Raw genomic sequence first — 16,608 nt, 5'->3', positions numbered from 1 at the left:
ACACACACCACACACACCACACACACCACACACACACCACACACACACCACACACACCACACACACCATACACACACACCACACACACAAGATGGTCAGGAGCTGAAATTAATAATAAAAAAAGTCCTGAAGAAAAAAAAAACAAGAAGAAAATGACCTGAAAATTTACTGAAAGAGAGAATTTTTTTTCTTACAACATAATTTTAATGTAATTTTTCGTTCTTTCTTTTTTCTTTCCTCTTTCCAAAGTTCATCTCCAGGGCGTTTCACTCATTTCTTGCAGAGTCAGATTTTGAGGTCATCGCCTTTTTTTTTTTTCTCTTCATGTTTTCAAAAGAAGTCCCGTCAGTTTGCTCCGGTTTCAGCCTCTGATGTTTCCACATGACGAGGATTTACTGAAACACACACCATCCAGCAGCTGTGTGTGTGTGTGTGTGTGTGTGTGTGTGTGTGTGTGTGTGTGTGAGACTGAACATCATCACTGCTTCGAGGAACTGAAAACAGCTGAATAATTTACTGAGCAGGAGGATGAACAAACACCTCGCTGATGAACGGGTTTGTGTGCGGCGGCGTGTAAAGCCAGCGTGTGCATCACGCGTGGTGTCGAACACGTGTGGCGTCGAACCCACGACGTGTCGAACACACTCGGCTCACAGCTCTGCCGGTGGAGGTTTACCGGCGGCGGCGGCGGGGGCGGGGGCGTGGCCGGCGCTCCGAGCGGTCAACACCTTCAGGACTGATCCCATGAGTCACGGCGCCGCTCCCGGCCCAGACCTGACTCACATGCAGCTGCAGAAGTCGCTGAGTCATGTTTGCAGCACAGTGTGTGTCGGTGACTCATCAGGGAGTGACTCAGCACTTTGGAACGTGGCCGAAACGAGCAGGAAGTTCACAGGCCGCCGCTTTGCTCGTGGAGCAGCCAATCAGGAGCCAGTGCACAGAGCCGTCGTTGCTGTGATCCGATTGGCTCGCGGTTGGCGGCGAGGGCCAATCAGACGCGAAGGCAGTAAAACCGTTCACTTGCTAACTGCTGCCACCAGCTGTGTTTGTTTCTGAGCCCGACCGCAGTTCCTGATTTGACTTGTCCTGGTGCAGAAACTGGGCCTTGTCGTTTTTGGAAAAGTTTCGGTAAATTGATGCCACGTGGCACAGCGGCGCTCCACTGCTGGCTCCGCCCCGCTGCTGGCTCCGCCCCCTGGCCCGGCTCCTGCAGGAGGGAGAGACCAAGGTGATGATGATGATGATGATGATGTCAAACTGAGGTTCATATAAGAGAAGTGAAGGTCATGACGGCCGAGCCCCACACTGAAACAGCCCACGTGTTGCCTTCAGGGTCGTCACGTAAACTCCAGCACTGAACAGGAAGCTGCTCAGAACAGACAGCAGCTCCTTCAGTTTTCACTAAGATAACGTGACCGAACCCGACCCTGAACATCATTTCTACGTTTCTGCTTCCTCCTGACCCATGTTTTGACCTGTGGCACTTCCTGTCCGACCTGAGGCACTTCCTGTCTGACCTGAGGCACTTCCTGTCCAACCTGAGGCACTTCCTGTCCGACCTGAGGCACTTCCTGTCTGGTCCCTGTCATGACGTCAGTTAAAGGAAGTGGCCGGCGAGCAGAAGCGCAGCAGAGCGCTCAGCCACGTTGTGACAGAACCTCCTCAGACGTGTGAAGGCTCTCCAGCTGAGGCCGAGCTGATGACATCACAGATTTCATTTCAGTTCCAGTCACCAGAACTGAAACATGACTCAGCAGAACACGTCATTAACGGGCCGGGACCGACCCCCATGAGCACCACAGACGGTAAATTGCTGAGTCACCGACCACAGCAGAGTGTGTGTGTGTGTGTGTGTGTGTGTGTGTGCACGCGTGTGTGTGTCCGTGTGTGTGTGTGTGTGCTCATCATAAACAGATGTCTGAAGAGTCAGCGATGTTCAGACTCATCATTTTTTACTTAAGTGTTTTTGTCGTGGCTCAGACACCCTGAGGTTCTGCCTGTCAGCTGGTTCTCTTGAGGTTCTGCCTGTCAGCTGGTTCTCTTGAGGTTCTGCCTGTCAGCTGGTTCTCCTGAGGTTCTGTCTGTCAGCTGGTTCTCCTGAGGTTCTGCCTGTCAGCTGGTTCTCCTGAGGTTCTGCCTGTCAGCTGGTTCTCCTGAGGTTCTGCCTGTCAGCTGGTTCTCTTGAGGTTCTGCCTGTCAGCTGGTTCTCCTGAGGAAACCAGCGATTCTGCGGGGGATGAAGAACTTACTGTCACATGTCAGGGTGGAGTGATCCAATCAGAACGCGGCTCCCGCCCCTGTATGATTGACAGCTGCAGCTGTTCTCCACCTGGCTCCTCAAACAGTCGTGAGGAACCGGAACTGCTTTAACTGAATGTTCTGAACGGAGCTGATGAATACAGGCCTGATGTATCACATACAGAGAAATGAAGGTGCTAACTGGAACCAAAAATGGTTCTATGGAGCAATACCAAAGAAGAACCACTTTTGGTTCCACAAAGAACCTTTTAGCAAGAGGTTCTTCAAAGAACCTTCAAAGGTGCTTCAAAGAACAATCATCAATGGTTCTTCAAAGAACTTGAGCAAAAATGGGTTCTTTAAAGAACCATTTCCAAGAAAGGTCTTCATGGACCCAACTGGTTCAGTAAAGAACCTTTTTTAAATGGTTGGTTCGTAGTTTTTCAGAATAAAAGTCTCTCTGGGTGTTTTAAACCAGCTGACTGTGTATCAGGTTGAAAACCAACATGAACATGTTGTTCTCCGGTTCTCCACGTTCCTTGTTCCTTCACTGGGTTCCAGACGAGCTATTAAAAATGTTTTCTGATGGTTTATAGAGCGAGACATTAATCCATTCACTGAGGAAATAATCTGCACATTAATCCATTCACTGAGGAAATAATCTGCACATTAATCCATTCACTGAGGAAATAATCTGCACATTAATCCACAAGGAAAAGAATTGTTAGCTGCTGTTAACCAAGCATCTGCGAACAGAACCGTTCAGGTGTGTGTTCAGGTGTGTGTGTGTTCATGTGTGTGTGTGTTCATGTGTGTGTGTGTTCAGGTGTGTGTTCAGGTGTGTGTGTTCAGGTGTGTGTTCAGGTGTGTGTTCAGGTGCGCGTGCTCAGGTGTGTGTGTTCAGGTGTGTGTGTTCAGGTGTGTGTGTTCAGGTGTGTGTTCAGGTGCGCGTGCTCAGGTGTGTGTGTTCAGGTGTGTGTGTTCAGGTGTGTGTGTTCAGGTGTGTGTGTTCAGATGCGTTCTCAGGTGTGTGTGTTCAGGTGCGTTCTCAGGTGTGTGTGTTCAGGTGCGTTCTCAGGTGTGTGTGTTCAGGTGTGTGTGTTCAGGTGTGTGTGTTCAGGTGTGTGTGTTCAGATGCGTTCTCAGGTGTGTGTGTTCAGGTGCGTTCTCAGGTGTGTGTGTTCAGGTGCGTTCTCAGGTGTGTGTGTTCAGGTGTGTGTTCAGGTGTGTGTTCAGGTGTGTGTTCAGGTGTTCTGTGTGAGTGTGAGTGCTGAGCAGGTCATCAGAGTAAAACTTGATTTTCTTTATGAACTTGACTTTGTTGTATCTTTTTTGTTTTAATGTTTTCAGGTTTTATGGCTGTGTCCGAAATCACTCACTCACTCACTCCTCCCTACCCACTCTATAGGGAATTCAATGTAGTGACTATATAGTGACTCAATAGTGGACCGTTTCGGACACAACTTCGCCCGTTGTTTGGCGCCGTTCCGCAATGCATGATGGGATATATTGCCTGGTTAGTGACCATCGGATGTCCACTACATTTTGCGGTGGATTGTGGGAAACATGCAGTGACTATATAGTGAACATTAATAATCACTAAACATTCGGACACCCCTACAAAATGGCGTAATCACTATATAGTGCACTATATAGTGATTAGGGAGTGATTTCGGACACAGCCTCAGTTTCACGCTGCGTTCAGTCTGAGAGGGTAACCCTGTTTCGTCTGTGTTGCAGAACGAGGACGAGGACGCGGCGGCGGGGGGGCGGGGCCAGCCGGCGATCATCTCCATCCCCAACCCGCTGTACAGCGGCTCCCGAGCCTTCAGCGAGCCCTTCACTGTGAGTCTGCCACACACACACACACACACACACACACACACACACACACACTCAGGTGTTCATCACCAAACAAAACATCAGAGGAATAAAAACAGAAAATGATTGACATGGAATGAGACAAAATGACATTTTCCTGTAAGCAAAAGAAATGAGATTTTGATATTAAAATACAATAAACTGTCAAAAGAAGATCCTGCATGTTGCAGACGCTGCAGCTGCTTGAACAACACAGAGACTTTTTGAAGATTCTCTGAGATTCTCTGGGAATAACCTCACAAATTCTCAGGTTATAAAATCAAAATTTTGCAAGAAAAAAAACAGTTAAACCAGTTTGTCCTCCTCCTGTGGGATCCAGTCTGAAGGAAATCCTGCTGGTCTGAGTCCAGAACCCCAACCTCCTCCTCAGCATCTGGACTCTGAAGAGACGTTGCTGTGACTTGGGCCCATTCAGAAGAAAACAATCTGCTGATTCTGGGCTCAGATCAGCAGGATCTCCTTGTTCCTGAATCCCATGTCAGAGTAGAATCTGCTGAGGGGATCAGCTGCAGGCCTGAGACACGGCCAGCAGGGGGCAGCACAGGTGGAGCCTCGGCCAGCAGGGGGCAGCACAGGTGGAGGCTCGGCCAGCAGGGGGCAGCACAGGTGGAGCCTCGGCCAGCAGGGGGCAGCACAGGTGGAGCCGCCAACACAGAGGAGGAGGACGACAGAGTTTTAGAGTTTTATTCTCATAAATTTACTGCTTTAAACCTAGAAATGATGTTGCGTTCAGGTCGGCTCGGTCACATCGGTGTTATTTTAGTGAAACTCCAGTGTGAAAAAAATAAAAATGTGGGAGCTGCTGTGTGTTCTGGGCAGCTTCCTGTACAGTGCTGGAGTTTACGTGACGACCCTGAAGGCAACACTGTTTGGGTGTGGGGCTTGGGCTCCCTCGTCACGACCTTCACTTCGTTTATATGGACCATCATCATCATCATCATCATCATCACCATCATCATCATCACCATCATCATCATCATGTTGGTCTCTCCCTCCTGCAGGAGCCGGGTCAGGAGCCGGGTCAGGAGCCGGGTCAGGGGGCGGAGCCTCCGGAGCCAGCGGCGAGCGTGGCGGCCCAGTAGAGCTGCCGGCTGCTTCTTCTTCTTCTTCAGTTTCAGGAGGGCGTCGCCGCGTCGCATCAATTTACAGAAACATTTCCAAAAACCAGCAGAGCCGGTTTCTGCAGCTGAAGTCAGTTTGTGCTGCAGCGCCCCCTTCAGGCGACACGTCACATCAAGCCTCCTGGCCGGTTATTGACATGATGCTGGTTTTGGATGTGGTCACACTTTGATCTGTGCTTTAAATTTCCTGAACTTCCTCACCTGATGTTGCTCTTCTGGTATTTTCCTCCACCTTTTTTTTTTTTTTTTTTTAGCCTTTATTTAAAGACCCCATGAAACGGACTCTTACTTTGTTGATTCGATGTTGATTTCCTGTTGAAACAGGAAGTGTGGGCGGGGCATGGTTCACAAGAGCAAACCATCAGGATCTCAGTTTGGGAGAGAAACACTTTTATTTTGAAGGGACAGGTGGATGAGAGAGGATGTTTACAGATTTGTGAAGTTTTTATTGGCTGAAATTTTAATTCACAGCCACAAGAGCAGGATGATGTCACTGTTTGACAGGAAGTAGAGGTCATGTGAGGTCATGTGAGGTCATGTGAGGTCGTTTCATGGGGTCTTGAAGCAGGTCGAGTCTCCTTCAGATTAAAAGTCTCCCCTCATGCTGATGAAAACATGGTGACGTTTGAGGAACAGGAAGTGAGATCAGAGATTCTCTACATAAAAGACGCCACACTACAAGCTCCACTTCCTGTTTCCCCCTGCCAGCCAGCAGGCTCCGCCCCCTCTCTGCATCTCGCTCAGGCTCAGCCAATCACTGTGAGGCGTGTAAAACCCTGTGATCTGATTGTTTGGATGTTTTTTGTTGTTTTGTTTTCCTTCCTGTTGCTCCAATAAAGCTCCGACCTGAACGCCGTTTCCTGTTTCCATCTTTAACCTGCAGCTGCGGCTCTGAGAGGCGGAAACTCCTGACACTCCGCCTGTCTGTCTCTCCTGCCACCTGTCTGTCTCTCCTGCCACCTGTCTGTCTCTCCTGCCACCTGTCTGTCTCTCCTGCCACCTGTTTGATCAGGATTCGCTTTGAAAATGGAGTTAACCCTTTGAAACCCAAACAGATTCACTCGATTTCGTTCAGAAACCCGGGGAAAAGGCAACAAGCAAGTTAGCAACAATGACCAAAAATTTGCAGGAAAAAAAAGAGTAAAAACAATTTTACAAAATAAATAAATATGTAAAAAGTAAAAAAAGAAAAAAATAAGAACATATTTAAAGTTAAATTGTAAGAAAATGACCAGACTCTGACGAGGAGACGTGAGAGCGGCAAAACCAACAACTTTATTGATCCAACGAAGAGAACAACAGTCAAACCAACAAAGACAGAAATCAGTCAAAATACAGGAAAAAAAAACACATCAGGGAGCAAAATGTGAAATAAAATCTGTAAATAATATCAATAAATCAACATAATAAACACATCAGAGACAAACCTCGACCTGCAGAGAGTTTTTTTTTTTTTGTCTGTTTTACAAACAGACAAAAAAAAAACCGAGGAAAATTCACTTTGAACAAGCAAAACACTTCCTGCTGCTGGCAGCTGAGGCTCCGCCTCCTCCTGCATCAACCTGACAACACCTGGACAGACGGCAGCAACACACCTGTCTCACTGCCCTGCTCTGTATGCTAATGAACACCTTTCATTTCAGAGAGAGACAGACACACCTTTTCCACCAGAGAGGCTCCAGGGCTGGTTCAGAGCCGGAGCCTGACTCAGCACCGCTTCTTTGTTTTCCCACCGCCCAAGCACCGGCCAGACCGGTTCCAGACCGGTTCCAAACTGGTTCCAAACTGGTTCCAAACCGGTTCCAGGCAAACACCAACTTGGAGCAGGGGCTAAACAGGAGCCAGAGAAAGAACCGATGACGTGGTGGGCCGCGTCACATTCCGACCACGAATGTGACGGGCAGCCGGTGATAATTGTGTTTTCTCCTCTGGATCTCAGTGTGGGCTTAAAGACACGTCGCTACGACGGCTCGTCCGTTTGTCGTCCATGTTGGTTGTTGTGATTCGAGCGAGCGTCACACACGGCCACACCCACCTGATCACGTTTCCCGATGATGTCATGACGTGGCTCTGCTTGGCTCTGCTTGGCTCTTGGTGGAAAAGCAAACCGGTTCTTTGTTGGCACCAGTTAAGCACCGACTCTAGAACCAGCACCGAACCAGCACCAGAGAGAGAGAGAGAGAGAGAGAGAGAGAGAGAATAAAATGAAATCCCACCTCGCTCGTCCTCCTTCCTCACAGATAATAAAAGTCACTGAGCCTCTAACAGGCAGCAGAGCAGCCTCCTCTCTGTTTCTCCACCCGGCACCTTCAGCTCTGAGAGGCTCGGCCTCCACTCAGCTGGATAAATCAGCCTGAATATTCTGTGCTAATCCTGCACTAACTGTACACACACACACACACACACACACACACACACACACACACACACACACACACACACACGGCCACTATGATATTCCTGAACTGTCACATCTTGGCTCAGACAGAGTGTGTGTCACTTATATGGAACTCTCTCACTCTGTCACTACGTCTCATCACTCTGTCACCACGTCTGATCACTCTGTCACCACGTCTGATCACTCCGTCACCACGTCTGATCACTCTGTCACCACGTCTCATCACTCTGTCACCACGTCTCATCACTCTGTCACCACGTCTGATCACTCCGTCACCACGTCTCATCACTCCGTCACCACGTCTCATCACTCCGTCACCACGTCTCATCACTCTGTCACCACGTCTGATCACTCTGTCACCACGTCTGATCACTCTGTCACGTCTCATCACTCTGTCACCACGTCTCATCACTCTGTCACCACGTCTGATCACTCTGTCACCACGTCTCATCACTCCGTCACCACGTCTGATCACTCTGTCACCACGTCTCATCACTCTGTCACCACGTCTGATCACTCTGTCACGTCTCATCACTCTGTCACCACGTCTGATCACTCCGTCACCACGTCTGATCACTCTGTCACCACGTCTGATCACTCTGTCACCACGTCTGATCACTCTGTCACGTCTCATCACTCTGTCACCACGTCTGATCACTCTGTCACCACGTCTCATCACTCTGTCACCACGTCTGATCACTCTGTCACCACGTCTCATCACTCTGTCACCACGTCTGATCACTCTGTCACCACGTCTGATCACTCTGTCACGTCTCATCACTCTGTCACCACGTCTCATCACTCTGTCACCACGTCTGATCACTCTGTCACCACGTCTGATCACTCTGTCACCACGTTTGATCACTCTGTCACCACGTCTCATCACTCTGTCACCACGTCTGATCACTCTGTCACCACGTTTGATCACTCTGTCACCACGTCTCATCACTCTGTCACCACGTCTGATCACTCTGTCACCACGTCTCATCACTCTGTCACCACGTCTGATCACTCTGTCACCACGTCTCATCACTCTGTCACCACGTCTGATCACTCTGTCACGTCTGATCACTCTGTCACCACGTCTCATCACTCTGTCACCACGTCTCATCACTCTGTCACCACGTCTCATCACTCTGTCACCACGTCTCATCACTCCGTCACCACGTCTCATCACTCCGTCACCACGTCTCATCACTCTGTCACCACGTCTGATCACTCTGTCACCACGTCTCATCACTCTGTCACCACGTCTCATCACTCTGTCACGTCTCATCACTCTGTCACCACGTCTCATCACTCCGTCACCACGTCTCATCACTCTGTCACCACGTCTCATCACTCTGTCACCACGTCTCATCACTCTGTCACCACGTCTGATCACTCTGTCACCACGTCTCATCACTCTGTCACCACGTCTGATCACTCTGTCACCACGTCTGATCACTCTGTCACGTCTCATCACTCTGTCACCACGTCTCATCACTCCGTCACCACGTCTCATCACTCTGTCACCACGTCTCATCACTCTGTCACCACGTCTGATCACTCTGTCACGTCTCATCACTCTGTCACCACGTCTGATCACTCTGTCACGTCTGATCACTCTGTCACCACGTCTCATCACTCTGTCACCACGTCTGATCACTCTGTCACCACGTCTCATCACTCCGTCACCACGTCTCATCACTCTGTCACCACGTCTCATCACTCTGTCACGTCTGATCACTCCGTCACCACGTCTCATCACTCCGTCACCACGTCTCATCACTCTGTCACCACGTCTCATCACTCTGTCACGTCTGATCACTCTGTCACCACGTCTCATCACTCCGTCACCACGTCTCATCACTCCGTCACCACGTCTCATCACTCTGTCACGTCTCATCACTCTGTCACCACGTCTCATCACTCTGTCACGGCCATAATCAATAATCACTTCCTTTGTTAGTTTTCTGATATTTTAGCAGGAAGTCTATTAATGTCCAGCAGATCCAAAATGGAGTCCATGTGGCTGTTTCTGTGCAGTCAGCTGCTTCCCCTCCCCCACACACAAAGGGCTGAGCTGCAGCGTGTGAGTGTGTGTGTGTGTGTGTGTGTGTGTGTGTGTGTGTGTGTGAAGGGGGGGGGTGTGACCTCAGCTGCTGGAGGAGCTGCTGAACTCCACAACACACACACACACACACACACACACACCTCCTCCTCCCTCTCTGAACGAGGAGAATAAAAGGTGCCAAATGGAGCCAAAACTGTGGTGTCTCACACACACACACACACACACACACACACACACACACAGTGTTGGTTCCACACAGAACCTTTCAGAGCACGGTTCGTACCATTTCTTCAAAGAGGCGATGAAAAAGAAAAAAAGATGGTTCCTCACAGAGAGGAGAAAAAGCCTCATGGAACCAGCAGCTGGTTCTCATTTCTTAAAGGACAAATAAAGCTGGAGCTGGAGGAGAACCATGTCTGGTTCCACTGAGAACCTTTAAGACCACGGTTCTTTAGAAGAACAACAAATTTTTAACCACCTAAATGGTTCTTCAAAGAACAAACTACAAGGTTCTTTGAAGACGCTTCAGAAAAGTCCTTTGACGTGGCCCTGAATCGGGTCTTCAGAGAACCCTAAACCTTTCAGAGAACAGTTCTCAGCAGAACCAGTTTCTCTCAGTGTAGAACCCTTTTCAAAACGTTCATTCACACGAGGAACCGTCTGGTAAATCAAGTGGTTCTTTAGCAGTGGATGGTTCCTCTCAAGAAAAAAATCCTTGATGGAAAAAAAGCGTCTAAAAGTTCCTCTGTTCTCCTTTTACTGGAGGCCACGGCCGGGGAGCTCCCACGCTCCCATGACGTCACGGTGACGTCACGGTGACGTCACGATGACGTCATGGTGGACAGAAGAAACCAACAGGGCAGGCATGGAGCGAACACACTGGTTGCCCATAGCAACAGTCAGATGATGATGATTTGCGCCTTCCTCTGCTGTTTTTTTTTTTTTTCGTAACATTTAATTTTGAATTTGCTGGCCGTTAATCTGAGTGTTTTATGGAAATGAGGCTCGGCTGATCAGCTGAGCCGAGACGCCGAGCAGAAAAAGACGACTCGCAAAAAATGAGCGGAACATCAGTTAAAAATATTAAATTACAATATAATTATAATTATTTCATAATTATTTAAATGTTATACATGTTATAAAGGGGAGATCAGTGAAGATTTGGTTTCTGGGTAAATTTCCAAAAGGCTTGAGGTGGAGATTGAAAGGGTTTGTCCAGGCAGAAGGGGGCGCTGTTTCACCAAACTGAGCCAATCAGAAAATCACAGCAGGCAGCTCCTGTCATGGCCGTGCTATGGAAATTATATGGAAATCTCCTCCTTTGGCCTCATTTCGTATGCGAGGCCATGCAAATGAAGCTCCGGGCTCTTTCAGCGCCGCTCTGCAGCTCCGACTCGAGCAAAGCATCCGGACGATGAAGGACAGGACACACACAGGTGAGGCTGCAGGTGAGGCTCCAGGCTCCAGGCTGAGGTCAGGGGTCAGCGTCAGGCTCACCTGCAGAGCACCAGCTGCACGACTTCAAGACAACATGGAGGAAGAAGACAGGCTGCAGGACGGTTTGGACACGGACTCAAACAGGAAGTCCACTCAGTGTCACTTTATCAGCTCCAATCTAATCTAATCTAATCTAATCTAATCTAATCCAGCTGTTGTGCCATAAAGTTTCCTCTCCTGCTGCCTGTAATGCTCAGCTTGTCTTGTTGTCACGGTAACAGAGGTGTTCATTCACTTCTGTGTTTGGCATTGAGCTCATAGTTAGTGCTGCACTTTACTCACAGCTGTTTCCACTATTCTGTCCCCCTCATTGTATATAAATAAAGGAGGACAAAAAACCAGAAACCCCTCTCAGTATAATGCAGTCCAGCAGCAGACCTGCAAACTACAACCTCAGGAATAAACACAGAATTAAAGAGACACATTCTGCACAAAGTCAACACAAACTGAACATTATAAACTCTGTTAAAAGGCAGAGTTTATGTCCGAGCTGCTGAGCTGAGCTGGTCACTGGACGAGGATCGGCTCCTCTACTTGATCGATCAATCATCAGATCAATAACAGGACGACAGGTTCAGTGCCTCGGCTGTTTCCATCACAGGACGGTTTCACGTTTTTGTTCTTCTGTTCTTCTTCTTCTAGCGGCTATCAGGGCTGACGTTGCTAAACTAGCGGCGGCGGCCGCGGCCGCGGCGGCGGAGGCGGCAGCTGTAGCCGTTCACTGCCGGTTCTGGCCGGTTCCAGCCGGTTTCAAATCTCCTCTGAGCGTCCGGATGCTTTTCCTTCTGTTTGTGATGTTTTGGGTTTTGCGCTCCTCTCACTCACCTGTTTGTGTCCCGACCGTTTCCTCACTTCAACGCCATATTTCACTGACATCACAGGTCTGTAAGCCCCGCCCCCAAAAACAAAATATTCTAAAGTCCAGAGAGACAGACGTGTTTTTTATGCTAAAGGAGCATGCAGGGCCCCTGAGGCTGGAGGCCTCCTTATTATCATCATTATTATTATTAATAATAATAATAATGATAATTATTATTATTATTATTATTAATAATAATAATGATAATAACGACACTAGATAACATGATTTCTTCAGTGAATTTAGTTTAGCAGCACATCATTAAAATAAAATATAACAACAACCTGCTGATCAGAGTTCAGCGCCACCTTGTGGCTGAAATCTGAAGCTCCACCACTTTTTCAGATCGGAGCTCAAGAGACTGACGCCTAGCTAACGTTAGCATTCAGCTACTTCCTGGCTAACGGTACCGTTAGCATCACATGATCCGACAGGAAGGCTCATGGGGGCGGCGTGGCTCAGGAGGCAGAGAGGTTGTCTGGTTTGATTCCCCGGCTCCTCCACAGTGTGTTGAAGTGTCCTTGAGCAAGATACTGAACCCCTCACCGCTCCTGATGGGCAGCTTGCATGGCAGCCATCAGTGTGTGTGTGTGTGTGTGTGTGTGTGTGTGTGTGTGTGTGTGTGTGTGTGTGTGTGTGTGAGTGTGTGTGTGTGTGTGTGTGAGTGCTCTGAGTGCTCAGTAGACTGGGAAAGTGCTGTAGAAATGAAGCCCAGTGCAGTGAAACCTGGTGGCTCCTTTATTGAAGCTGCAGGCTGACGTTGGCTGTCCTGCTGGACTCAGGAACGTTCTGTCACGTTCTCACTGGAACACACAGTTTAACTTCAAGCTCTAGCAGGTGGACTTAATAACGTGTTCTAACGTTTGACCTTGAAATGTGAGCCGACGTCCCTCTGGAGTCTGGAGTCTCTTCAGCTGATCCTCAGTCAGGAAGGTGGAACCTCAGCAGTCTGTCAGGTTCTCTGTGGTTCTGCAGCGAGCAGCTGGAACCCAGCAGAACCACGTGAGGACAGCGGGGAGGAACATGGCCGCCACGTGGATCTGCTCTGTTTACAGATCAAATACCTTAATATCGGTGCCGACCCCAGGGGTGAAACATGAGAAAAGAAATAATAATAATAATGATGATAATAATAAAATAGAAACATAAATTAGGAATGTAGAGCCGGTGTTCTGAACGGGGCCTAAGAGCCACTTCCTGTCTGAGGTGGATAAACCAAAGTGGGAATGACGGGGAAGAATGAAATAAAATGTGCAGGAAAACTTCAAGCTGCTGAAATGGAAGATAAACCAGGAGAGAACATGAGGAGAAATGACCCTGAACCAGTCCTGCAGTGAACCCTGACCCCGCGAGTCCACTTCAACAAAAAACCAGCTGAGCTTTGTTCTGACTGTCTGAGCTCCAGCAGCTTCCGCCCGGAAACGTTCTCAGCTTGCAGACGGGACGCAGCGCTCCGCCCTCCAGACCAAACCCGGGGAGCTTCTGGAGTTCTGCAGCGTTCTAGAGGTTCTCAAACCTTTCCATGTTCTGAACTCGCTCAGTGAGCCCAGAACCCCGTCTGTAAGGAACCTGATAGGTTAAAAATAAATAAATAAATAAATAATAATAATTAAAAAAACATATGTATATATATATATGTGTGTGTGTGTGTGTGTGTATGTGTATATATATATATATATATATATATATATCTCAGTATATATATATATATCAGTTTGTGTGGAGCTGTTTAAGCCTTTGAAACCAGAGCAAATTCACTGGATTCCTTTCACAAAAAAAAAAAAAAAAAAAAAAAAAAAAAAAAAAAAAAAAAGGTAATTAGCAAACAAACAAAAAATTACCAGAACATCACTTAAAAAAATGGAAGAAAACAAATGGCCAAAAATTACCAGGAACATTTTTTTTATTTTTTATTTTAATTAATAACTGACAAAACTAAATTGCAAGAGAGACGAGAAAAAAAAAACGAAATTAATAAATAAATGAAATTGAAATGTGTAATTGTATTTTATTGTAAATTATAATAAATTATAAACTGTATTTATTATAATATTTATTATATTTTTCTTGCATATTTCAGTGTCAGATTTCTTGTGTTGAAATGCTTGTGTCTCTGGAGCGTCCCGGCGGGGAACAGGTGGAACAGGACGCAGGTGTGTGTGGCGTCGCTCCGCCTCCCGGCCTCACCAACAGAAACACTGCGACAGCAAAGCCACGACTCCAACACACAAACTGCTTTTCAGTCAGTTTTATTGAACAAAACAAAAAAAAGGGTTTTTTGAAAGATCATGTAGGAAATACAATATCATACAAGAGTCGCACAAACATCAGACTAACAGAAAGAGAAACTAGAAAAGGTTTTTGTGACAGAGACCGACACGCTGACTCCACATGGACCTGGGACGTCTGCAAATCCTGTTCTGTTCTGTTTGTAAATTCTGAAATACAAAACCGACTTTGTGGCTCGGTGTTGGCACCTCAGGGGCCCCGGCCGGCGGCTCGGGGGCCGATACTTTGAAGTTTTCATTTAATCAATCAGTTTAAAAAAGCCGCTCCGTTACCTTGTTCACCCAAAAGCGAGGGGGCGGGGCAATATTTCCTGGAATTTTCATTTCCTTTTTCACTTTGTTTAATTTAGTGAAAAGTTGCAGCGTGTTGCAATAAGGGCTGCAATATTCATCATATATTCATATTCATGTTTTGCTGGAGTTTAAATTCACAATTTAATTAAACACAAAGGGATCTGATCCAGCAGCGCCGATCCAAACTCATTCTCAGGTGATTCTTTTTTTTTTTTTTTTTTATAATTTTGTTTTTTTCTTCCAAATTTTCTAGTAATTTTCTCATAATTTGTTTAACACAAAGTAATAATGTCAAACTTTTTGTTGCTTCAAAGTGAGGTTTCTGCTGACGTCTTTAACACTGCAAACTTTGCATCTGCAGTTTTCAGATTTTGCTGCAGATGAAGGTCAGTGTGCCGCGGCCACCCGGCCCCGGGGAGCCCGGCCCCGGGGAGCCGCCCGGCCCCGGGGAGCCGGGCGGCTCCCCGGGGCCGGGCAGCGAGCTGCACTCGCTGCCCCAACACTGGGAACACTGGGAGCGGTGGGAGCGGGAATCCTGCTCTGGGAATGCAGTTCAGTCCAAACATCTCAGTACAGCGACTGCAGCAACACACACACACACACACACACACACACACACACACACACACAAGGGTTTCTCACAAATGGAGACGCGAGGTGGACGTACGGCTCTTCGCCACAGAAACACACACACACACACACACACACACACACACACACATTTGGAAAGCACACGGGGAAGTTTGGCACGCTCAGCCCGACCTGTAGGGGGCAGCATCGCTCTCAGCTCCTCACAGAAATGAACTGATGACACTGATTTGTATGACGGCGAGCGAGGGCCCCTGCAGGGAGGAAAAACATCCTTGACAAATCTGAGAATATAAAGCCACAAATTTATGAAAAAAAGTCACATATTTATGTGACTTGGGGCTGTTCAGAAGAAAACAATATTGTGATTCTCAGTATACGATAAACTACTTTGCTGAGTTTTTTCTCGTAAATCTGTGTTTTTTGTAATAAATTTACCACCTTAATCTCTGAGAATATCTGGTGTTTTTTCTCATAAATGCATGACTTTAATCTTGAAAATTCGGAATATTTTTCTTGGGTTATTACCCCCGCCTTGGTATTTTCTTTCCTCCCTGTAGTGGCACTAATACACCATTGTAGTTTTCAACCATGGGGAAACAATTCAAAACCAAAAGAAAAATAAAATAAAATAAAAGACATTCTTGTGCCAACTGTTTCATGTCAGCACCAACATAGTGAAGTTAGCACCTGTAGAAAAACAACGTGGGCTCGTCTTTAAAAAGAAATCGCCTGCCTCCCAAAATGACTTTATGACACAAAATCAAAAGTTTCAACATAACTTAAAACTGATGTTCTGAGCAGGGCACAGATAAGAAAATACTTCCAAACTTTCAGAAACTACCACAAAGCACTGTCGAAACCTTCTCAAAGTGCTTTTCAGAATCAGCATCGCACTAAAGAGTTCGGAGCGAGCCGAGCCGAAACACTCCTGCCGTCAGCCTCACCACAGCGGGGCGCTGCACGCTGCCAGCACAGGGAGATGGATGCTTTAAAAAAAAAAAAAAACACATCTGTTTGACCTAAAAAAAAAAAAAAAAAAAGTGCTGCTGACATCGGAAATATCAAACTGTTCCCTTTTCAAAAATCCTGGGGACCAAAATGCCGTTTCCATGACAACAGAAGGTCAAAACAGAAAGAAACGGTTGTGTTTAAAAAATAGAAATAAATCAGACTGTCTCCGTGTGGACGCAGCGTGTATCTGAACCTGGACAGGAAACAAACGAGGCCTGTCGCTGTTACTTGTCAAATGTCATCGCTCATTATTTCCGCAGCCGCCTAGACCAGTGGTTCTCAAATGTAGGTTCTCGCCCCCCCCAGGGGTACGCTGCAGTACTGCAGGACATATGGGAGATTTTTTTTTTAATGTTAATTTGAAAAATATCAGT

At 47.3% G+C, this 16,608-nt stretch overlaps 1 protein-coding gene across 4 annotated transcripts in view; it reads left to right on the top strand.

Moving 5' to 3' along the window:
• The window catches only part of stab1 (stabilin 1), a 72,255-nt gene extending 66,057 nt beyond the window's left edge, over nucleotides 1-6,198 (top strand). For 3 of the 4 annotated variants that reach the window (XM_030052358.1, XM_030052360.1, XM_030052357.1), the window contains 2 exons: nucleotides 3,979-4,083; nucleotides 5,121-6,198. In XM_030052358.1, coding sequence (XP_029908218.1) covers nucleotides 3,979-4,083; nucleotides 5,121-5,201 — 186 coding nt within the window. In that variant the 3' untranslated portion in view covers nucleotides 5,202-6,198. The remainder of the gene's footprint in view (nucleotides 1-3,978; nucleotides 4,084-5,120) is intronic. The other variant, XM_030052359.1, reaches the window with a different exon arrangement.
• Nucleotides 6,199-16,608: the final 10,410 nt, after the last annotated feature.

Source organism: Myripristis murdjan, chromosome 5, assembly GCF_902150065.1.
Source record: "Myripristis murdjan chromosome 5, fMyrMur1.1, whole genome shotgun sequence".
Classification (NCBI taxonomy): Eukaryota; Metazoa; Chordata; class Actinopteri; order Holocentriformes; family Holocentridae; genus Myripristis; species Myripristis murdjan.
The sequence above is the reverse complement of the archived record's forward strand: the minus strand, read 5'-3'. Positions and strand labels throughout refer to the sequence as shown.